Source organism: Branchiostoma belcheri, unplaced genomic scaffold (genome assembly GCF_001625305.1).
Source record: "Branchiostoma belcheri isolate BF01 breed outbred unplaced genomic scaffold, Haploidv18h27 scaffold23, whole genome shotgun sequence".
NCBI classification, from domain to species: domain Eukaryota; kingdom Metazoa; phylum Chordata; class Leptocardii; order Amphioxiformes; family Branchiostomatidae; genus Branchiostoma; species Branchiostoma belcheri.
The window spans coordinates 1381599-1407406 of NW_017803824.1; the positions used below are offsets into that span (position 1 = coordinate 1381599).

Sequence of the window (25808 nt, forward strand, 5' to 3'; positions counted from 1 at the left end):
AGGGTCATCCAGCATCAAGGACAGCTATATGTGAGAGTCATTCAGCACCAAGAACAGCTATGTGTGAGGGTCATTCAGCACCAAGGACAGCTATGTGTGAGGGTCATTGAGCACCAAGGACAGCTATGTGTGAGAGTCATTCAGCACCAAGGACAGCTATGTGTGAGGGTCATCCAGCACCAAGGACAGCTATGTGTGAGGGTAATCCAGCACCAAGGACAGCTATGTGTGAGGGTCATTCAGCACCAAGAGCAGCTATGTGTGAGGGTCATTCAGCACCAAGGACGGCTATATGTGACGGTCATTCAGCACCAGGGACAGCTATGTACGAGGGTCATTCAGCACCAAGGACAGCTATGTGTGAGGGCCTCCAGCACAAAGGACAGCTGTGTGTGAGGGTCATTCAGCACCAAGGACAGCTATGTGTGAGGGTCATTCAGCACAAAGGACAGCTATGTGTGGGGGTCATTCAGCACCAAGGACAGCTATGTGTGAGGGTCATTCAGCACCAAGGACAGCTATGTGTGTGTGTCATTCAGCACCAAGGACAGCTATGTGTGAGGGTCATTCAGCACCAAGGACAGCTATGTATGAGGGTCATTCAGCACCAAGGACAGCTGTGTGAGGTTATTCAGCACCAAGGACAGCTATATGTGAGGGTCATTCAGCACCAAGGACAGCTATGAGTGAGGGTCATTCAGCACCAAGGACAGCTATGTGTGAGGGTCATTTCAGCACCAAGGACAGCTATGTGTGAGGGTCATTCAGCACCAAGGACAGCTATGTGTGAGGGTCATTCAGCGCCAAGGACATAATCTGAACCAAAATGTCAGAGCTCTTTTGTTCCAAAACCGAGAATATTGGAGCTTCCATTAGCTATGCCAGGGCACAGAAACCGAGTGCATTTATTTACCTAAAAGTCCTTTCTTCTTTTCCTAAGTCTGCTTGGACGATTTTAGAGCACAGCCACATTTTAATTGATAATGTATGGACTGCATACATCTTATTTTTCAGGGAGGGGAATATTCTGCAAACAATATTTTTTTAAATTCAGAACAACAGTAAATACAAATGAAAGGACACAGTGACTGCAAACTCAAGTAAGGCACAACTTATATTCTCGCAGCCACTTTCACAATGAATAAATAAAGTTTATAAAGAACAAATTTCGTGCCACCTTACCTGGCCTGTCCATTGTATCTCTGTCCATGCGGAGGTCTCTGGAACTCCCTGTCCCTGTCCCTTGGCTGGTAGTCCCTGTCCCTCCCTTGGTACTCCCTCCCCTGGTACTCCCTGGACTGGTAGTCCCTGCCCTGGTAGTCCCGACCCTGGTACTCACGCCCGTGGTGGTGGTACTTGGGACTGTACTGCCCTTCGTGCTGGAGCCGTGGAGGCAGCGATGGCTGAACACGCTGCACCATGAATGGCGGGATGCCATTTTCCTAACAACAAAGGGTGAATTTTGACATCATATTCATGAATGAATGGTTTATTAATTTTGTAGCAGTAAAACAAGTATTTCACAGTCTGCCAGCTGAATTGCACACTCCTTTACATGTACTTAACGTGCGGAGGCAGCGATGGCTGAACACGCTGTACCATGAACGGTGGGATGCCATTTTCCTACGCAACAAGGATAAGTTTTTGACAAAATATTTATACATATACACACAACAAAAGTTCAGCTATGCTGGGGAGCTTTCGAGATGTACTCTGTCTCTTCATCAACCCAATTAAGATCTCGTCTTGGAGTTCACTTGTCACGTGGATAGAGGAACAAGGATAAGAATTTGACACCATACTATGTATTAGTCATTCAAAATCGGCTCAGAAAATTGATATTATTATTGTTATTAATTTACATTATGTATACATTAATATCATACAAATTATCTAGCAAGTTTACACCTTTTTTGCCTTTCTTACCTTATGGGGTTGATATAAAGTTTATTAAGCAGAGAAAGGACTCAGCTTTGAGCTAGAAATCTATTACATGTATAAGTAATATGACTGAGTGAAACATTTTGAATTATTAGAAAAATCCCAGGGGCCAGATCTGCCATCCTGTACAGAACTCTGACAGATTATGATACATGTAGCTGGAAAACAGTTATCATGTCTGCATTGATTTTCTGCTAACACTACATCACATCAAAGTATAGGAGGCAGAAAACTCATATTGATTAAAACGAAATTAATGACGAAGGACTCTATCTTACCACAAGATGTCAGAGCAGCACCTTCTCTCACAATTTTCAAACGGCTTCTGTGACTGACCTTTACGGAACTATTATGGACCTGATGACGTTATGACCTGTTTTTGTTATTTATCTATTTGTATATTCATTTATTTATGCTTTGTTTTATAGTTTTTGTTAATTTGACAAACGTTTGTACTATTATTATTATTATTATACTATCATCATTTTGACCCCTGGACTCTCCCCCAACTCGACCCCCACAAAAAGCGGCAGACATGGCCGAATGGGGTGACATATATATAATATTATTGAGTATAAATAAAGACGCAGACAAAACAAACAAAACAAATCTTACCCTGCCCTTCCTCCTGTTCTTCCTCTTGTTGCGAGGGTCTTCTGCAAATGGGTGCCAGGGGGGAGAGAAACAAGCTGCTGAGAGAAGAACGCACTGGGTGTTGGGTCAGGGTTAGTGGACAGAGGAGGGCATGCACAGCCAAGCACGGTTATCTACTCACTACGTAATGCAATCACGGGCACCAAGCATGGTTATCTACACACTACGTAATACAATCATCGTCATCAAGCAAGGATTACTGAAGAAAGAGAATCATCTGCAGTGCAAAGTCTACTTGTGTTTGTGGTACAAAATATATAAATAAACAGGCACAGTCATCTACACACTACGCAATCATCGGCAACAAGCAAGGATTAAATGAAGAAAAACCGAATCACCTAGTAGCGCAAAATCTACTTGTGTTTGCGGTATAGGTACTATAAACATGCCCTGGAGTTGACTACACAATCATCAGCATCAAGCATTACGGATTACAGTAGAAAGAGAAATCACCTCGTGCAAAGTCTACTTTTTAGTGTTTGTGGTATAGATAAAAACAGGCCCCGCAGTTGAGTCTACTCATGCAAATGAAGCCTTTATGGTGCAACAATAATAATTCTATCCTTTGGGATATCTACTCTAGTGGGATAAGTTTAAGGGTTCTACATGTAATACTACTGCAGGTGCTATAAATGAGTTGACAGAATTACAGCCCAGTGGAGCATTCACATCAGTTGAAACATTGCATCTACCAAATCAATAACAGTGCAGAACAGATAATTCATGCAAACAGGGCTCGAAATTCATTTTTGGAAATAGCTGCAATGGTGCACCCAACGTAAGAAATTAGGTGCACAAAAAACTTTAAAAAAATAAGTAGAATGTCATCAAAAACTAATTTTGTTTCATTTCTAAAGAAAAGTACTACAACAATGATTTTATTATTTTTCTGACACTTGGATGTTAAGAATATGCTGTATACCACTATACATTGTACATTTGACATTTTTACATAGTTTTTTATGTACAGTAAACTACAAAAATATATGGGTGCACAGGTGCAACCACACAAAAGCATTGGGTGCACAGCTCTAAATTTGGGTGCTCTAAGGTGCACATGCACCCAGTATTTCGAGCCCTGCTCAAATGTACATTTACATGCCAACATGCTGTGGGTTAGAATGGAAGGGATCATTGCTGGGGGGGGGGGGCAAGGGGCTGGCTTAGAGGACAGTGAATCATTCACAGTACACACAATAACACTTTTAATAAAATCAACTGTACACATATTTATGTATCTTATCAACGCATCTGTCTTTTGCATAATATATGCAGTACACGCTTGTGAATTATGACAGTGTAAATTCGGGTATCATAAAAAAAACATATTTCAAGATTCATTATTAAGTAAATCCATGAATAAAATTGTTTAGCTTTCAAAACATGGCAAAGGTAATGCACATGAATATTAAGTGATACTATATGCATGCAAATTGTACATCTTATGAATGAACAATTTCTTTTACTAATAGCAACATCTTAACCCTTGTCCTTAACCCTGGCATTTTTTACACAACATTTTCAAATAATTTGATATCTTAATCAGGTCATATACCCCAACTTTTTTTCCTCTGCGGTGCCGTAGTTACTTCCGCATTCGTGATGCGTTGCACAAGAAATACCCCCAAATTGTACATAATACACTAACGTCTTGTACATGGCACAATATAGATGGTCATATGTGCAACTATAAGATAGGCTCCGTAGGACAAGGGTTAACAATGTTCTTGCCTATACCTTACCTATCTCCTGTGGCACTATGGCACCCTTCTGATAATACCCAGTCAGGTTCTTGTACCCCTTGGCTGGCACAGCAGTCCAAGGCATGGGCACAGTTGGTACTGCCACACAACAAGACAGTTAATCATCATTCATGCCATGTAACATATATATAATGATGGATTTTCTCAATGGAACTATCAATGGTAACCACAATTGTAAGAGTTTATTACTACAACGAGCTGTGTACCTTCCACAAGTGTTGATAATTATGGTATTACTATAATTGTTAGATGTAGAAATGGGGCTAGATTACTAGTAGACAGAACAATATGAGCATTCTAGGTATTATAACTTTCCCATGACATGTTTCGCTAGGAGAAAATCACTAAATATGAAATTTTCACATGGAGAAGAAATTTTTTTTACTCACCAGGAGGCACCTGAGTAATGGGCTTTAGATTTTTCACTGGGACAGTATGCCTGGAAAAACAATAAATTAAATATTTTCTTTTATCAACACAGTCAAGTAAATTCTGTAAGCACACAGCATAATGAACATTGACAACATATTTCCTTACTCTGTCATATTCGATATCAAAAGATAAATGGTACGCACTTCTCTCCAAGTTCCTCTATGAAGACAGTAACAGGCCCGCTCTCCGCCTGCACCTCCTGCACATGTGCCATGTAGTACTTCACGTTCCCTTCAAGTCGGACCTTGGGGGGAAAATCCAGCACCAACAAAGGGGAAAGACATTGGCAACAGTCTTAAAGGCTTTGTCAAACATTGCATTCAAAGGAAACTAATGAAAAAATGAGATAAGTGAACTGACATAAAAGGTCTGTATTGACATCTCAAAGCCTAAGAACTACAGTCATGTGTATCAAGTCCTTAACTGCACTGTCACTGTTAGTATGACTTGAACCGGCCAGGAGAATTTAGGCACTGAACAGATTACAGTGTTAGAAATACCCATCTGCAGTCTGGATTTAGCAGAGACATTTTCAATATTGCAGAACAAAAATGAAACAACCAGGTCCTGCAATTTTGCAGACTTAAAAAAAATCAGGCCAAGGATTCAATGGTGTTTAAGAGCTTTACTACTGACCCTATTTTTTTAAAAGTAATTTTGCATCTCTTTTTCCAATTGCATGCAAACTATATGCCAACATGCAATTTTGTATTTTGTATACGCCATGGGTTTAGATCCGGACTTGTAAGTATGGATTTGCTGAAGGTATTTCCAAATTGAAAAAAATTTTAACATTCTGCAATATTACAGAACACTGAAAAAAAGTATTTCTACCACTGGATCAACATCTGTATCTATCTGTATCGGTATAACCGCCCTTGGGCGTAACACACCAGCTTCTGTATCGGTATAGCCGGTATAACCGCCCTTCGGCGTAACACACCAGCTTCGCAGGCACGCAGCGTGGCGGCAGCTGGCTACATTACACCGATCGGCTTGTTACACTCAATCTTTGCACATTTGATTGCAGGAGTTGTTTAAAGCTTTCTAGTGATGATGCCCCAACTGTGCTTGATGGCAACGGGTTCCAGTCTACGATAGTTCTGGGGAAATACGAGTTTTTGAATACCTCATTGTTGACAACAATGCACCCCCCCCCCCACTCCTTCCCCAGACTGACCTGACACTTGTCTCCGGGTGCATACTGCATCATGGTGGCCAGGTGCATGTCCTGACGCTGTTGTTCTGGAAGAAAAAAACACCGACAGGGACGGGCATAAAAACCATGTGTAATCCCTGCAGTGATTCACCACATATTACCTCACCGTGCAGTATAAGACAATACAACCCTCCTCTCGTAACGCTAGCTGTCATGGGAAAATCTTAAGCCTGATAACTTCCTCAGCGGATAGTCATAACTCATTGATATCCACCCACGGACATGCAAAACTAAAGGCCTAATCCGAAAAGCACTTAGCACCAAATAAACATTCATCTCCCAAACCTCTAGCGATTCTTTCTAACATACTTTGTGTAAGACAAATGTATCGTACAAGTCCCAGTTTCATAAGAGAAACTTATTTTTTAAAAACGGGTAAAATCCATTATGAGAACAGGCAGAAATTCACACCTCAGTAACTAAACTGTAAAAGCAGCACCGCAATCAATAAAACCAGATGGAATTGGCGACCGCCCGAACCCCGACATCATGCTCAATCGCTAGTAAAATCTTTTACAAGCTAGCCGTTATGAGAGGAAGCGCAGTATATCTGTTACTACTAACAGTAAATTTCTCCACCGGAAAAACAATGTTTTGTTGCCTCTCTAACGCTGATGGAAGCTACTGTTAGTAACAGTAGTGCTACGTCAGCCATTCTGTCATAGGTGATTGGTGAGTAGCTCATTTGGTGGGCGGAGTAAAATCTTTTACAAGCTAGCCGTTATGAGGAAGCGCAGTATATCTGTTACAGTAAATTTCTCTACCGGAAAAACAATGTTTTGTTGCCTGAATCTAATGCTGATGGAGGCTACTGTTAGTAGCAGTAGTGCTACGTCAGCCATTCTGTCATAGGTGATTGGTGATTAGGTCATTTGGTGGGCGGAGTAAAATCTTTTACAAGCTAGCCGTTATGAGGAAGCGCACTTATATTTGTTACTGTAAATTTCTCCACCGGAAAAACAATGTTTTGTTGCCTGACTCTAATGCTGATGGAGGCTACAGTTACTGTAGTGCTACATCAGCCATTCTGTCATAGGTGATTGGTGATTAGGTCATTTGGTGGACGGAGTAAAATCTTTTACAAGCTCTTCGTTATGAGGAAGCACAGCATATTTGTTATACTGTAAATTTCTCCACCGGAAAAAAAATGTTTTGTTGCCTGAGTCTAATGCTGATGGAGGCTACTGTTAGTAACAGTTAGTGCTACGTCAGCCGTTCTGTCATAGGTGATTGGTGATTTGGTATGCGGAGTAAAATCTTTTACAAGCTAGCCGTTATGAGGAAGCGCAGTATAACTGTTACAGTGAATTTCTCCACCCGGTCCGGAAAAACAATGTTTTGTTGCCTGAATCTAATGCTGATGGAAGCTACTGTTAGTAACAGTAGTGCTACGTCAGCCATTCTGTCATAGGTGATTGGCGATTAGGTCATTTGGTGGGCGGAGTAAAATCTTTTACAAGCTAGCCGTTATGGTAGGAAGTGGCAGGTACTAAAGTTTATTTGTTACTGGTAAATTTCGTCCACCAGAAAAACAATGTTTTGTTGCCTTTCTAATGCTGATGGAAGCTACTGTTAGTAACAGTAGTGCTGCGTCAGCCATTCTGTCATAGGTGATTGGTGATTAGGTCATTTGGTGGGCGGAGGGCTGTCAATAAGTACTGACAGGTTATCGTTCCCATCTATCAAGATGGCTAATGAAGATCGCATTGGAGACACAGGTGTGATGCACAGATATACCTGCTGAACTGGGCCAAATGGACCTGAGTTATAGGAACCATGAATGCCACAGGGGTCAATTATGATGCATACGGTAAAGCTGCTCGAGGAAAAGACTTTGCTGTTATAAGGTCAGTCGATAAATGACCCACTGCAATGGACCTCATCAACCTTTGTTTTAAAACTACATTGAAAGGTGAGGCCTGCTGGAGAAAACTGATAGATCACACCAAAGATGCCCCAGGCTTGGGCAACTGACACTAGACAACTGCTCTCCTGTAGTCTACAAATGCAGCACGTCGGCAGAACGTACTGCGCTTGAGCAAAACCCAGATTTTTTTTCTGTTTTTGTTGGATTTTTGGTCACTGTTGCATCAGAATTTTGCCTGTTGCAGATGATGTCTCTTCCAACATAACATCTAGAAACTACAGATGGGATGTAAACCTTATACTGTATGCACGAATACGACCTTATATGAGGAGCTTTGTCGAAGTGCTACGTACAATACATTAAGGATTTAGCGCAGTACGTTCTGTCGACGTGCTTACAAAGGCAGTCTACTGTTAACTTGATGTAGTGAGATGTACCATACTGTCAAATGATATGAAATTTTTCATCTACAATTCTTTGATTCCAGTTCATGATTAATTGGAACTGCACACACAAGTTTAACAGAAATTAGATGAATATGGAAGACTCTTTTGTCATGGGTTTGATCTCAGTATGTGATAAGCAATTTGGATGCCTCCACTTGTCACTACCATACGCCTGCTGAAAATATGCTTATGACAGAGAATATGGAAAATATCACATGCAAAATAAAACCGAAAGTTCAGGTCAGCCAAGTAATCAACATAATACAAGACTTCTATCATTTATTTTCCATTGTATGAAGATCATAGCATAGATCATAGCATGCTAGTATCTAGACACTAAGTCATTAAAGGCATCCAATGCGATTTCAGGGCAGCAAAACTGGTATAATTAAGGGTTAATGACCCGCCCCGAAGTGAATAAGGTGTGACAAAGCCTTGTCAGTTGCTACTGAATAAAGCCGAGTGAGATATTGGCTTTGAAAAATCAGGTTTCCAAGCCCTAAAAACTGGATACCTTTAAGGCATCATCTGTTTTATCACTGGAAAAGCAAAATGAATCCTCACCTTTCTTGGAGTCCATCCACACGTCATATTCCACATTACGGTAGAATTCCGGATCCAGGGCTTTGGCCACCTTGAAGGGGAGGGGGAACCTTCGTCCGTCCTTCTTACTATAATCTACAGCACCGTTTGCTTGTGTAGCCTATGGGATAAACAGGGTAGACTGTAATCAATATAGTTATGCCAACACTAGGACCTTGCAAATGTAACACAAAAAGCTCACAAGTCATATTCCATGTAAATCATTTTTCTGGCTGTATTCTTTTGCCGTTGAATATATTTTCATACCTGTACCTTTGTTTGAGTAAAGAGACTCTTTTTTTACATAACCAAGTTTTACCAAAACTTACAGTATATATTTGCTGTTTTGTATGATTTACAGTATGGTTAAAAACTTATTTTTTTGGAAACAGATGAAAATTCATGCATGCGCAAATGTCATCCATATAATCGAATCGACATGGCCCAACAGGGAAACAGCAGAAATACGGGCGTGCAAGAAGAGGTCACTGCTGCAGCAGTCAGCCATCACCCAGCCAATGGGGAGGGCTGCCGTGATGCACTGCCGGGTCTCGCACAGATAACAGACATGTATCACTTCGGTCTGCACACGGGGCGATAACATTAGTCAATAGCGCCGCACCGGGCGGTGTACAGTAAACCTGTGAATAGAGGCATTCCCTTTCTAAGCTATCTGATCTGGGAGCTTCCAGGGAAAGTGTAGGGAGCATTATCAATGATCGATGCCTTCAAAGCAGGCGATTTAGTCTTTTTTTCTTCCTACGTGGAATAAGAACGGGAAGCTTACATCTACCGAGTCTTTATAAATGGAGCACCTGAAATAGCCAGGTATCAGGTAGCTGAAAGTTGTGTAAGCTATAATTCATTTTGCCAACATCTTTATGCACAGTTTGCAGTGCAGTACAACCTTAACACATTAAATGTAAACTGTAACGATTTTTCCAACGCCCTATACAGGTGAGGCACTTCATGAAATAGCAAGTTATCAGGTAGCCTTCTGAAGAAGTTGTGTATTAAGCTATTCATTTTGCCAACATCTTTATGCACAGTTTGCAGCGCAGTACCACCTTAACACATTAATGTAAAAATGTAACGATTTTTCCAATGCCCTAGCTACAGGTGAGGCACTTCATGAAATAGCAAGTTATCAGGTAGCCTTCTGAAGAAGTTTGGTACTAAGCTATTCATTTTGCCAACATCTTTATGCACAGTTTGCAGCGCAGTACAACCTTAACACATTAATGTAAAACGTTAACGATTTTTCCAATGACCTACAGGTGAGGCACTTCATGAAATTGTCAAGTATCAGGTAGAGAAAGTTTGTAAGCTATTCATTTTGCCAACATCTTCATGCACAGTTTGCAGTGCAGTACAACCTTAACACATTAATGCAAAGTGTAACGATTTTTCCAACGCCCTCTGATCTGCTATACCATGTCCGGAATAGCTCAATACATAACAGACAAATCTCCAGCCATCACATGCTGTTATCTCATATAGGGGAGACTCGGGTAATAAATGCCACATGTAAAAACTCTTGTCTAGTACAATATCAGTCACATCCCTGCAAATCAATAGAATATGCGAGGTCCACTGTCGATATACCTAGAGTTTGTCCTCTTCTTGATACAATGATGTTCCTTTGAAGGATTTTATGTGAGCAATTGTACACATTTAAACCCCAACAAAATCAAACGAATTATACTATTGAAGTGGGTAAATTCGTCTTCCATTACCTAAAAAGAAGAAGTCAAACCCAGTAAAACTATTATATAGCTTGTACCATGTATATTGTAGAATATAGTATAATGTTACGGACGTAGATATAGTCTCACATACCATTGTATTTTCTTTCTTATGTTGTTTGTAACTGCAATTAGCCCTCGGGCATGTATTTGCAATAAACTTTCCAATCACTATTCTCACATCAATTGTCCATTACTTTGAATGATAAAAAAAGCAACGCTAAGTGTCTGACATCGGTTCAGGGAGCCTGTGCCAATCTATATGATACACTTGAGATGTAAGCTACATCTCCCAAGGATAATCAATGAAACACACTTCTCCTCAGATATTTCTCTTTCCCTGGGGAGCCGATTCCTTTCCTGGATAGATTATTCAATGGTAAGTACTTCCTCTACCTAGCATTTGAACGTGAAAGCTGCAGTAAGGCATTGTTAAATTTAGCCAAAAGCAAAACCTCACAATTATTCAAAGCTGAGCTCTATTGGCAAACAAATTAATCCACAAGACGCCGATAAGACAATATAATTAACTCAGAGAGGCTGCAATTCACATTCCATACATTCTATCTATTCTTAAACAGTTGATTCAATACATCCTAAATCAAAACACACATATACACATGTAGCACTGTGACATCTTGACAACAGACTGAGTGTGCTTTTGCATGTCAACAAATACCTTGGATGAAAATAATCGATGAATACAATATTCTGTGAACTAGTCTGATACTTTAAGGCTTTTTGACAGACTTTGCCTACTGTCTCAATGCTATAAAGAACAGAAATCATTTCCAACAACAGCACGAGTATCATTATTGGCATTTTTACTAGCTACAAGCTTCTCAGTAGGACAGATTGTCATCACTATTGACATTAAGCTTTCTGGACATCCCTCAACTCCTGCTCAAGACAGGAAAATCTATCTGGCAACACCTCTGCTGCAAAGTCTGCCTTGTCCCCCCAATGGCCAGTGTCGGTCATGGGACTAGGTACATGTAGGTAGGTAGGTAGAGCACGTCGGTAGAACGTACTGCGCCTGTACAGAACCCTGTATTTTCACAGTTTTCGGTGGATGTTTGGTCAACATTGCATCAGACTTTCGCCTGTTGCAGAGGATATACCATTTCCGACATAACATTTGGAAACTACAGACTATTTAATGATGCTCACCTTCTCATTCGGCCTGTCCATGTTGTCTCTGCTCTTGTCAGACTCTGTCGACACGTCCAGCTCAGTCGAGCCTTCAAGTTCACTGTCAGGTTTGTCACTTCTGAGGGGAAGAAGAATGTGCATCAAGGCTAAATCATGAACTTATATACTGCCAATTGTAAAATTCCCGGCAGTCTTCGATAAAGTTGTTCCGTGCCGGGCCGTACCGTAAAGGGCTTCCATGGCTTCCGTATAACAATTCGAACGCATTTTGCCCTAACCACGTGCGCTGCTTTTGAAAATTCGAATACAGGATTTGGATTTTGGAATTGCCTTTTGGATAATTATGCCAAATTTGAGAGAACTTTATGGCAACATTGGTACCTGAGTTAAAAGTTGCAATAAATCTAGCAAGGAATTGAACTAACTAAAGAAACACTTAATCTTTACCTGAGACAGTCCTTTAGTGAGTGAGTGTGTATGATATACGTCACTGTGGCATCTGTCTATCTACGACATTTTCACTGAGAACATTTCCTTTGTGAGAAGGACTGCCACTAATCTCATTTCACAGCCTCGTTATCGCCCGGTTAAGTGACCCTTTCTCACACCACCCCGTCCAAATGGATTGCTTTCTTATCGTAAAAATCTCAACGGCAGACCTTGTAAATCTTGCTTATCTGCGGATCAATTGATTTCGGCTAAGCGTGATACATGCCAGTCATTTACATTCTGTTAGCCGACGTTCTCACTATGAGACCGACAGAAAGAGATTATTTCAGACAGTTACCACAATTTCTCCATCTTTTCATCATTTAGAAGATCACCAAACGACTGCGTTTCTACTAAGATCTCAAAACCCACTCATTACGCAGGATGTGGTCCTCACTATGAGACCGACAGAAAAAGATTATTTCAGACAGTTACCACAATTTCTCCATCTTTTCATCGTCTAGAAGATCACCAAACGACTACGTTTCTACTAAGATCACAAAACCCACTCATTACGCAGAATGTGGTCCTCACTATGAGACCGACAGAGAGAGATTATTTCAAACAGTTACCACAATTTCTCCATCTTTTCATCATTTAGAAGATCACCAAACGACTACGTTTCTACTAAGATCACAAAACCCAAAGACTATTCATTATCCACTGCCTTCAAAGAAGAAGTCAAACCTCATGATAGCTAGCGTAGTAGTAGAAGTATAAGTTTTTAACAGAGAGTGGTTGTCTGTCTCCTATTTGTATTATACCAAATAGTACCTTTGACTGTAAATTAAAGCAATTAGCCTTCGGGCATGATTTTGCAAATGAAGTCTACATCGGGGCATTACAACCATCCCTCAACAGAGACGGGGGTCGCCACAGACTTTCTGCAACCTATGATCCACTGCTCACGGAGTCACGTGTGTTATCTGCGTGACGTCACGGAAGCGGTGGGTTGCTCATTCCTTGACAAAGACTGGAGTTGTACAGTCTAAAATTTGGGTGAGTCCAATTTGTTGTGTTGGAAATAACAGCTTAAACTTGCTTCATAATGATTATTTTCTACCAACAAAGATGAACTTTTAAGAAAAGTTTTTACCCGCAGTTTTTGGAGGGCGAGGACTCGCATTCGCTGGTGCTGTCCTTCCTGATCTTCTGTTGTTTGTTACCCAGCATATCTTTCACCACAGCGATGTCATGGTCCATCTTAAATACATCCTTATACAGAAGCTCATACACAATAGCTGTAGGGACAAGAACAAAAAGTAGCAGTGATTTTGCATGTCAATCAATAGTTTGTGCTTATAAACCTGCATTTCCCCTCTGGTCTCTCAGTCACTGACGAAAGCTAGTGGATACTAGCTGAAACGTCTGACGTTTTCAAAATCATATCCAGTTGCTTGAGTAACTGCTTTTTGGCGTATCTAATTACCTGGATGTCTAACCTTCATTTAGTAGTAGTGATTGGTTTTATTTCTCATTGAAAGAAAGTTTACAGTGTCGCAGTGCAACGGTGTGATCCACGCACTGAATTGCACTGGTAAAACAATTGGACAAATACATGTGTAGTTTATGTCTAAAAGAATTATTAGGATAAAAGTTTGTTAAATACATTTGCTGTGGTAGATACAATAAAGAATACATTTCAAAAAGAACAACAAAGGTCACATTGGCAGGCATTGATCTTACTTTGATGTCAAGGTCAAAAAGGCAGAGAAGACAAATCTATAAAAGGATTATCAGATGAGGGTTGGTCGTAAAAATCCTTTGAATTCAAAGGTTGTCTGTCCCTGTTTCTGGGATGTGATTGAATGTGGAGATTTTAACCACTGGCAAAACATTTTTCATCCATGCTTCCTCTCTTACTTGACTACTGGAGCAAGTACTCTTGTGGAATCTACATTGATTAATGATGCAGTGATAAAACGATTAATCTGATTTCCAAAAAGTTTCATCAGGCTATAGGATACAGCGGTTTTCTTTCACACAACCAATATTGTCTCTTACCTTGCTTACATTTCGGTGTCTATCAGACATCTTCCTCAGAGCTTATATAGCAGCAAGAAGCAGAACTCTGGTTAGAAGCTCTGAGGAAGATGTCTGATAGACACTGAAACATAACCCTGGTAAGAGACAATATTGGTTGACTGTGTGAAAGAAAACCCCTATATCCGGATTTATCTTGATATTTGTTGAAAAGAATAAATGTGGAGGCACTTACATTGGCACATAGCAGCATCTATCTGAAACTGTTTGGGATACACACTGTCGTAGTGATTGCCGTGGGAGAAGCATAGCACAACCTGAAACAGAAACAATGGTGATAAGTTCAGGGTCTGCTTTTCCGAGACATTTATCTATTAGAAAGTAATTACCACCCCCAATTGTGTTCCTATCTGTATCTGTATCGGTATATCCAGTAAAACCACCCTTCAGCGTAACACACCAGCTTACGAAGGCACGCGGCGTGGCGGCAGCTGGCTACATTACACCGAACGACTTGTCACACCTAACTCTTGAACATCTAACTCTAAACATTGTTTGAAGATATCTAGTATCACATATGATTATGTTTCAGTCTTAAGATAAATCATGTATCAGTTCTTTTTCAGACAAAAAAGACAATTATGGTAACCAATACACGAGTGCAAAGTTGTAGACAGCAATATCCAAGAACATTTTCAGGGAATAAAATAGCTTTAAAAAAAAAAGAACTCCAGGGTCTCATATGCATCCTTAGGCTGTCCAATTTGACCTTTTTCTAGGCAAGAATCTTTCTTGCTAATCTTCTATAGCCTTAACAGCTTAGAAGACTCCCCAGACTGTGCATGTTTGATCTTCTTATTACATGTTACTGACTCCCTACTAGGGCAAAGGACATGTACCGCTATTTATGTCATACCTGGGCCGCGATAACAATTTCAGTTCAATACGGGCTGGTACCTTGGGTGATACACGTCAATACACCGTGTTGTATTCTATACTTAGGTGCCTTCACCAAACTCTTCTTGAAGCCATGAAATCTCCCGAAACACCACACCAGTGACATTATTCCTTCATCTTCCTTACATGTATGTCAGCCCTTTGGACTTTAGGCTCAGCCTGGAACGTATACTTTGGGTGACACACGTCAATATACCGTGTTGTATTCTATACTTAGCTGCCTTCTCCAAACCCTTCTTGAAGCCATGAAATCTACCGAAACATCACACCTGACGCTATCCCCTTCATCTTCCTCATGTCAGTCCTTTGGAGGGAGCTAATGTTGTGTATCAGGGAAAGGGCCCATGATTCCGTGCAAGACATTTTCATCCATCACCATAACTCCTCTGCCACTATCTACATCAGCCACACAAACATGATTTTACGGATGGCACCCACTGGCACATTGATTTGGACATCTCAGTGTTACTGTTAAAAATACCCACCCGCAGTCTGCATTTTACAGAGACATTTTTAATATTGCAGAAGAAATATTAAGCAACCTACAATTTTGCAAACTGAAAAAAATCAGGCTAGGGATTCAATGGTGATGGCATAATATTGTAAGTTGAAGAGCTTAAAATTTGTGGTTACTCTGTATACTATGACTCTAGTAATTTTGCATGTGTTCTTCAATTTCATATAAAATGTTAGCAAACGTGCAATTTTGCATATGCCAAGCGTTTACAAATGTAGGTCCAGACTTTTTATTTACAAAAAGTATTTCTTAACTGCAAAACAAAATATTGACATTTTGCAATATTGCAGAACAATGAAAAAAAGCATTTCTACCACTGGACATATTTCTCCAAAAATGTAAATGTAGTTTTTCTCTTCTAAAGAAAAGCAGTGCTTGTATACCAGGAACATTTACTGTAAAAATCTAGAATTTCCTGGGAGTCCTACTAAAATGTATGAGTCATTGAAAATTTATGTGCCCAGACAAATGGCCACATCGTAAAACAGCCATGATGGGAGCTGAATTGATGGCTTTTTTTTTTCAACTCACATCAAATTTCAGGTTTCTGAGGATGTCATGCAAAAAATTGATATCATATTGCCTTACATAATCTGCCCACCACCTACATATACCAGGGCTGGAAACACTGAGTGCATGTGCACCTTAGTGCACTCAAATTTGGAGCTGTGCACCCAATTTTTTTCATAGGTTTAGATATGTAAAGATGTTAAAACATCTAAGTGTCAGAAAAATTATAAAATCATTGTTATAATATACTTATCTAGTACTTTTCTTTAGAACTGAAACATAATAAGTTTTTGCTGACATTCTACCTATTTTATCTTATGTGGTGCACTGCACCTGTGCACTTATTCCCAAAACTGAATTTCGAGCCCTGTATACTAACACCTTACCTTACCCTGGGTCCATTACTTCCCCTTGAGATTGAAACCAAATCTTAGCTAATAGCACAGCTCCTAATCCGGTCGATACAGTATATCAGATGCTACGGGGGATACAAAATATGATATCTAATATAATACAGCTGGATGACAGATGCGCAAGAACATACCTTCAGGTGAATCTTTGCGATAAGAAAAGTTCAAAAGGTCGCCGCGCGAAGTAATGATACTGTCGGGTTTTGGAAAGGTTGGCCCTGATGACAATCTCTGCTATGATTACTGGCTGGCGTTGTCCATTTGTTCTCATTATGGAATTAGAGTCAACTCCCTCAGGTATCTCATCACCCCACAAGTAACCCAGCATAAGCACCGAGAGACACTTCTGAGGCCTAGGAAAAAAATGTTGTGTTTCCTGTTTCAGTCCTGAAAAATTAGGGTAGGTAGGTAGGGATGGTATTTTTTTATTAAACTTTGGCAACCTCCAATGACTGAATTTATACAGATTACAGTCAGAGAATTCAAAGTAAAACTTGCATGAGGACTCATTAAGCATAATTATTTTCAATGTCAATGCTGAAAAACTGATTGTACAAGGTTTCACCACTCGTGTGTCAGATCATGGAGCTAAAAATGACAAATTTATGTCTCTTAGCTTGCATGGGTCCACCCAAAAAAATGCCAGGGTCAGCAGTTTTTTCTAGGGTCGGTCGGGAGACAGGAAACACAACATGTTTTTTCCCAGGCCTAAACCCACCATAAGGCCACACCAATTTAATTTCTTGGTTAACGGATTCGCCACTTCATTTTTTTCTGATTTGCAAATAAAAATAAAAAAATCAGAATCAACGGCAAAATGCTCATATTTTGCCCTGAACAATTGAGAACAGTCCTTTACATCCTAATTGTTACAGTTATTCTATCTTTCAATGCAATGGTATCATTACAAGTTCAAAATTCATTGTTTAAATTTTGAACCAGCCTGGTGTGTTGACTTCATGGCTCCTATCGTACCATTTTGGGCCATAATAGGATGCCTAGGCCTGTTTTTATTTTTTTCGCCCGCCCGCTCCATTATTTTTCTAGAAAATCCGTTAACCAAGAAATTAAATTGGTGTGGCCTAACCCACCATAAGCACTGGGAGACACTTGTAACAAATGAGCTTGATTCTAATCTCCTACAAGTGAAGATTAACATCGTACCCGAGAACCTATTATGTGGATCACCGCCTGGGAGTTAATTTACCTATCTGGTGGCAATTCTTGCTCGGCTATTTGCAGCAGTTATCGTGTAATTTTCACCACTTTTACTCTGGTTTCCATTACAGGCATAATTCCTCTTTTTACCACCCATGCCATCATACTGTTATATGACTCAACCCGTTATATATGCGGAGCCCGGGTTTACAGTTTTCAATCTCTTCCTTTTTCAATCTGCTTATTTGTTTCATGATTCCAACACTAATATCGGACTCATAAAGATGAACCCACTACGCTTATACTGCACTTACCTATCAATACATTTTAAGTCCTATCCCAAGTTTCATATATTTACATTATAGTCAGAACTCCATTATAATTATATAGGATAGTGATCCTGATAGGGACTAGAAGATGAAGTGCTGGAAAAACAGCACTTAATAAAGAGGTTAGCCAGTGCTAAAAATGAGTCTGGCTCAGCAGATTATCTCTAAAACTTGTCTTGTAAAAGAAATGGTTACTTAAAATCACTCAGTGGCAAATTGTAGGCTTTTATGAGTCATGTTACGCTTTTAACCTATTTGCATACTGCACCTTGCTGTACCCAAAACCCTTCTACCTTTATCAGTGCTCTCCACAAGCAATGAAATAAGGGTGCTCCCCCTCTCCCCAAAATCCTAGCACCTCTCCCAAAATGTGTAAATTTAAGGTTTTTCTCTTAGTTTTTTCATGAAAATTTGTTGATTTTTCATCAACCTTATAGGGAGCACCTCTGCCCTAAGAATTTCTGGGTAGACCCTTACATCTCCACCTTTCGGCCCATTGTGTTCCCAGCTGTCTTTAAGCTCCCGACTTTTATTGTAAAAAAAAATGGTTACTTAAAATCCCTCAGTGGCAAATTGCAGGTTTTTATGAGTCACATTAACCTACCGGGTATTTACATACTGCAAAATCTGTCTACCTTCACACCTCCACCTTTCCTTTCCACCCATTGTGTTCTATCTTGAAATCTTCGCCTTTCCTTTCAAATTTTTCAGTCTGCAAAATTGCAGGCTGCTTAATTTTTGTTCTCTTGTACTGAAAATGTCTCTGCAAAATGCAGACGGCAGATGGGTCTTTCTAACACTGTTCACATCTCCACCTTTCCTTTCCACCTACTGTGCTCTAAATCTTCACCTTTCCTTAATTTCATCCCATTGTCGTTCCCAGCTGTCTTCCCTCCCGTCACCTTTATCAGCCCTCCCCATGACGATGCTTACCTTATCTTTGAAGCCATTCTCTGTCACTCTGGCTGGAGGTCTGCCCACGTCCTGGTAGATGATGAAGTCACACCTGCATCACACATAAACACCACCAGTCATGACACGACGCGGAGCAAACCACTCCTGCTACAGGTAAGAACCACACACAATCTATCTATCTCTCCCTTACAGTATTGACGGAGTGGTGACACATTCATCAAATGACTCATCATCCGTATACTGCTCCATACCGTAACCGAAGCGCATAATCAATGCCACATGAATGTGTAATGCGGTTGCACAGATAACTGAAAAGAATAAATGAAAAGATGGCTGGAGAATGGGTAACGTTACCAGTATCAAACGATTCATCTCTCACCTGAAAAATGTTACCAACCGAGGGGGAGTGAACCTAACCATGTATCACGGTGTCATGTCGCGGGGACTGTTATAATATCACATGACCCGCAGGGTGCCACACGGCAGGCTCCCTCCTAACCGGCCCTCTGCCCAGCCCACTTTAATCCGTAACAAAGCCAACCAATTACGGCGCAGGCCCACCTGTAAGCACTCCCCCGGGAGCCATCTTTCACTTGCTAAATTGCCTAATCCGACCACACAGGTGCTACATTTAAGTCGGCAAATGTGCACGCTCTTACGGAAGCGCCCGTAAAATACGGTCCCACAAACCACCAGATTAACGAGGGCCCATCTACGTACGTCCCCCCTGTTTCTGTTCTTCATTTCGTGACCACGGGGCTGCCACGAGACAAGATGGGTCTGGGGATTTCTCGGGGAAAGTGATGAAGAGGAATGGAGGAATGTGGTTAAACACCTGCTGCGTTTGCCTAATAACACGCGACACTCGCAGGAGGACTCCCTGTAATTTTACTCATCTGGAATCAGTATAATGTGTCAGATGAGGCAGGTAATATAGTCACAACCCGACTCCTCGACACTGAACAGTCGATATTTATGGTTCAATTTACGCCGAAGTGGAGCTGCAAACGATCACAAGTTATCGAGTACTATCAAACAGTCACCGGGTATCTACCACCCACACGGTCACATCTTTACTTCACTCTTCTGCAAAGCACATTCCAGTATTTTCAAGTCATCTATCATACAAAAATTCCAAAATTTCTCATAAACTGCTCAAAATCTTCTGTTCTGCAGACACATCAGTCAACAGATTTTGTCCCAACCTCCGTTCGAAAGCGATGCATTGTCTACGATTCAGTAGCATCACACAAAAATTCTCATAATTTCTCATAAACTGCTCAAAATCTTCTCTTCTGCAGAGACATCAGTCAACAGATTTTGTCCCAACCTCCGTTCGAAAGCGATGCATTGTCTACGATTCAGTACAAACCCAGCATAAGAGGCAGATTGCCAATAATTCTTCTCCCCGTATTGTACACACTGTCAAGCCCAGGAAGACCCTGGATCCAAAATTTGTCATAAACTGCTCAAAATCGTCTGTTCTACAGAAACATCAGTCAAAAGATTTTGTCCCTAATATACATGTACCTCCATTTGAAAGCAATGCATTGTTTGTCTACGATTCAGTAGCATCACGCAAAAATTCCAAAATTGCTCATAAACTGCTCAAAATCTTCTGTTCTACAGAAACATCAATCAACAGATTCTGTCCCTTATATACATGTACATCCGTTTGAAAGCGATGCATTGTCTACGATTCAGTTTGCCAATAATTCTTCTCTCCGCATTGTACACACTGACAAGCCCAGGAAGACCCTAGATCCAAAATTTCTCATAAACTGCTCAAAATCGTCTGTTCTACAGAAACATCAGTCAAAAGATTTTGTCCCTTATATACATGTACCTCCGTTTGAAAGCGATGCATTGTCTACGATTCAGTTTGCCAATAATTCTTCTCCCCGTATTGTACACACTGTCAAGCCCAAGAAGACCCCGGATCTTCTTGTCAGAATAATGGATGGTAATGGATCTGGGCAGCGGAATGGTAGAAACAAACAGGTGTGCCAAATGTACTTAATGTACGGGTGCTTAGGCTTGCCTTACGGGGAAAACCACAGACTGCAGCACAGGATTACCTGACAGGGTGACACTTTGGGGGCTGCTGTAATGTTTCAAACCATTTTGTTGTCCTCTGACAATTTTCAAATCTTCTCTTTTGGTACCAAAACAAGTGCTAAAACAAGCTATATAGCCATTTCTCTTGAGTAAACAATCCTACTCTTTTCGTATATTCTCTAATTTCCACACAAAAGTTATGTCACAGTACCTGTGGGGCTGCTGTAATGGTCTAAACCATTTCATTGTCCTCTGACAATTTTCAAATCTTCTCTTTTGGTGCCAAAACAAGTGCTAAAACAAGTTAACTTATATAGCTATTTCTCTTGAGTAACAATCCTGTTCTTTTTGCATATTCTCCAATTTTCAAATAAAAGTTATGTGACGGTACCTGTCCTTGGTGCTGAATTGTTGGTGAATTGTAACACACTTGGTTGGGATAAAACTGGGACAAGATACTTCATACCATAGACAAGATCTAAATTAGAAAGTTATATTCTCCAATTTTGAAACAAAAGTTATGTCATGGTACCTGTCCTTGGTGCTGAATTGTTGGTGAATTGGAACACACTTGGTTGGGATAAAATTGGGACAAAATACTTCACAGCATTAACAACACATACACTGGAAAGAAGCCAGTAAGAGTCTAGGACTGTTTTATAATGAATATCTAACCAGCCAAAGACTCAGTGTACACATGTGAAGATCCTGCCAACTTTACGAGAACATCCATTAGATCAATCCGCTCCTTTCACCTATGCTACATTCCCTGATGGCTCAGAGGTTACAAAAACAGATTGGAGAACAAAAATGTCAATATCTGGAGGAGAAACCCATCCATTCCAATCCAGTCTAAGCCAGAGGTGAAAATTAACTTTGTCAAACAAACTTAATCATCAGATGAAACATTATCAACCTATACAGTGTGCGAGAGAAAGAGAGGCTTGGCAAATTGTTCCCTTCTTTTAGCTAAAAAGACTTTCATGAAAGCAAACAAAGGGCTGACTTTCATTACAATGACAGATGCACTCACGCATCCGTAGCTTCAATAATAAATACACTAATCAAACAGTGAATCACTACAGATTAAGATACGAAGGACCATTAATTATATAAACGAAGTAAGAGTTTCAACAACACTTACTTGTACATCAACGACAAAGCACTGATCTCCACTTGGCCTGCCCATTCCTGGAAGAACAAAAAACAACAAAACAATTCAGTCCCTGTTCTTTTCATAACTTAAACCCACAGGAATCAAGGAACCAAGGATAACTGTGACAAGTCAGCGTGCCAAAAATGTCTGCCACCCGTGTCACCACCGGGCTCCGAGATCAATAGAACGGCTGTAAAATAGATACAAAGGTTAACAGGCATGGGCGGCGGCCTTACAACATGATACATGACGAGATTGGCTTGTTATCGTAGATGGGGAAAATACTGGGTTGAAAGGGTCCAGCTAATCAGCTCTCCTGCCTGGCCATCTCAAAATAGCCAGGTTGTGTAGAGGCCAACCAATATTGACCCTGGACACAATGGACAGTGTAGGAGGGACACACAATAACAGTAAAGGTCTAGAGATCAATTGGATGATGCACAGTTACTGCGGTCGCCCAGTTATACCTGCAACGGTAAATTTCAATGTGTGTTTTTCTTCTGTGTCGAACTGCATAGAAGTTATGGCAGCTTTTGTAAATTTGTTGGATATATGCCAGTGTCTAATGAGAGAGTAGGGAGCCATCATTTACCATCAGGAACAACATTTTGGAAACAAACGGCACACACCTTTTAGTGTTAAGCCATATGTCGTGTAAGTGTTACGGTATAAGAAAACACATTCAAGCTGTTAAGCTAGCTAGGGACGTTTAGTACAATAGAAAAGATTAACAACCCATACCCTGTTTAAGAGTTTCTTTAAAATTACTTTGAATTGTTGATATGGCATAAACAAATGCATTCCTGCCTTTTAATAAGATAGACATTGAATAAACCAAGACCATCAAATATTTCACACAAGTTTTGAAAAAGACAGCAACAACAGACGCTGTACACAGTTTTCCTTTTTGAAATACTTTGCTTTTGATCAAAAATATTTTTAAAAAAGGAATCACATTTTTTTAGCCCAACATATTCAATTGTGGTGATAACATCTTAGTAATACATAGAAGGCAAACAGAGTTCAAACTGGCAAGTTTAGCCATACGTCTCAGCCAGTCTGATATGGAGGAGGAATGCTATTGAGAGATGAAAATTCCCTCTGGTCTGGAAACTTAGTCCCACCTCTAATATTGTACACACACACACACATTTACATATCAGCTCCCTCGGTAGAACTCATTTTTGAGTCAATTAATTTTCTTGCTTTCAGGATCCACCATTCTAGTTCTAAACATAATGAGGGAAAAATGATACAGAGATGATACTAATTGTTTCACGTAATTTATCATTCCAAAACTGTTAATATAAAAAAAATTAATATGGATGTACCATATCTACTGTTTTCCCCTACTGTCATGTGTAAGGTACTTAATATTAAAGGTGCTTAAGTCATTTTCCCCTTCAATATCTAATGTTATGAGATACACTGAAAACTGCTATTTCAATTATGATGGCATAATATGAATCCAAAATTGAATTTGTAGAAATATGTTGCTGAGACATAATATTATTCACAGGGAAACATGATTTTGTGACGATTATCTATCTAGCTCCCGGCCAACTTTAAGGTAATTTGTAACAATACCCAAGCAGCTAAATCCTGTGGCTTAAATGCAAAGTGTAAACCATTTGCTACACAATATCACCATTTTACTGGCGGTATGCCAACATGATAATTTCCTGGCTGCAATCCTAGCTACTTTGGCCGAGGAAAAAAAAATGTTGTGTTTCCTGTTTCAGTCCTGAAAAAATTAGGGTCGGTAGGTAGGGATTATCTTTTTTTTTTACTTCAGTGATATCTACATAGGGTCCAACTAATACAATACAGTTTAACAAAGTAAAACTTGCATGAGGACACTTTTATTTTCAATGTCAATGTTAGAAAACCAATTGTATGACGTTTTAGCATTCAGGTCTCAGATCATGAAGCTAGTAAAGGTTGATCAGCTCGAAAAATTATATGTCCCATGCTGGGGTCCACCCCCCCAAAAAAGTCGGTCAGCAGGCTTTTCTAGGGTCGGTTGAGAAAAAGGAAACACAACATTTTTTTTCCTAGGCCTTTATTTGCAGTCCTCATCATTGTAACAGTCTGCAGTTTGTGGCTTCAGGTGGCGTAGTGGTATAGCGTTCGACTATAAAATGGCGAGACTCGGGTTCGATCCAGAGTTGCACCCGGAACATGTCTGGACATGTGCCCCGACGTTGTGCCCTTGGGGAAGGCACTTAACATGACTTTCCTCACTCCACCCAGGTGTGAATGGGTACCTAATTTCAGTTATTATAAAAGGAAAGTCGTATTGAGGTCACCTGGTGGCGCCGAATGGCAGCCCCACAGACCCTTGCGACAGTTCCACAAAAGTGTGTGGAGCAAATATGTTATATGTATCATGGGTATTATGTGATTGTAAACCCTGTATAATTCAGTGCTATAAAAGGCTGATATTGCATGGGTAACGTTTGACCAATAAATCAAAAGACTGGCTCCTTTCAATCTCAATTGTCTACAATACTGGCCTATCAAATGCTCATTTCTTCAGACTTAACAGATCTAAAACTTGTCTTCAACCTCCAAGGTACATATCTAAGAGCATGGTGTGAAAAACATCGATCAAATTCTCTGGCTTCTGTTCTTGAAAAAAGATGAAGAATACATTTCCCCTGAAAGTAATTGGACCAATTTCCTTTCCCAAGACTTCCTACTTATCAGTCAGATGAGCAGCTTACAGGTTCTTGACCCCAAATCAGGGCAGCGGGAGACAGACAGAGCGTGACAAGACTTTACAAATGCAGTGTAGAAATCCCTTTTTTTTCAATACAGCAGAATGTCACAGTATTGTTTTGTAATATGGTAGTACTTTCTGCAAATACACATCTTTAAGCCGTGACTCAAACCCATACAAAATCGTTTGTTGGCAAACATTTTACATGCAATTTGAAAAACACATGCATAACTAATACATTAAGTCAGTAGTAAGCCAAAAAGCTCCTAAACAATATTATACAGACACAATTGAATCCCTAGCCTGTTTTTTTTCAGTCTGCAAAGTTGCAGGTTGCTTAAGTTTTCTTCTGCAACATTGAAAATGTCTCTGCAAAATACAGACTGCAGATTGGTATTTCTAACACTGAAATATGAGTGGCAAGTTTTGTTGTTTCTTCAAACAAATTACACTATTATTTGATAAGTAATTACACTATTATTTATGTTATTTCTTTCAAACAAATTACACTATTATTTAATAAATAATTACACTATTATTCATTAAATGATAGTGTAATTTGTTTGAAAGAAACAACAAATCATGATTTGTGTTGACGTCACACTTCAAAGAAGCCATGTGACAAGCTTCACTGGGTCAGTCTACTGAGGAAGACCAGAGTGACTGGTCGAAGGCTTTAGGTGAGAGAATTTTTTGTGTTGGAACAAGAGTTTTAACTTCAAACAAACAAATCGTGATGTTTGTAAAGTCTTGTCATGCTCTGTCTGTATCTGATAACTAAATGATAAATTGACTACATGATT

General features: G+C 40.0%; 1 protein-coding gene across 1 annotated transcript in view; it reads right to left on the reverse strand.

Annotated features, from left to right (window-relative positions):
* LOC109470690 (putative bifunctional UDP-N-acetylglucosamine transferase and deubiquitinase ALG13) overlaps window positions 1-25808 on the reverse strand; it is a 60630-nt gene that overhangs the window by 14191 nt on the left and 20631 nt on the right. The window contains 12 exon segments of the mRNA XM_019769720.1: window positions 1183-1442; window positions 2557-2633; window positions 4338-4436; window positions 4748-4797; window positions 4934-5034; window positions 5971-6035; window positions 8887-9025; window positions 11820-11919; window positions 13387-13531; window positions 14509-14590; window positions 19088-19160; window positions 22272-22318. Coding sequence (XP_019625279.1) covers window positions 1183-1442; window positions 2557-2633; window positions 4338-4436; window positions 4748-4797; window positions 4934-5034; window positions 5971-6035; window positions 8887-9025; window positions 11820-11919; window positions 13387-13531; window positions 14509-14590; window positions 19088-19160; window positions 22272-22318 — 1238 coding nt within the window.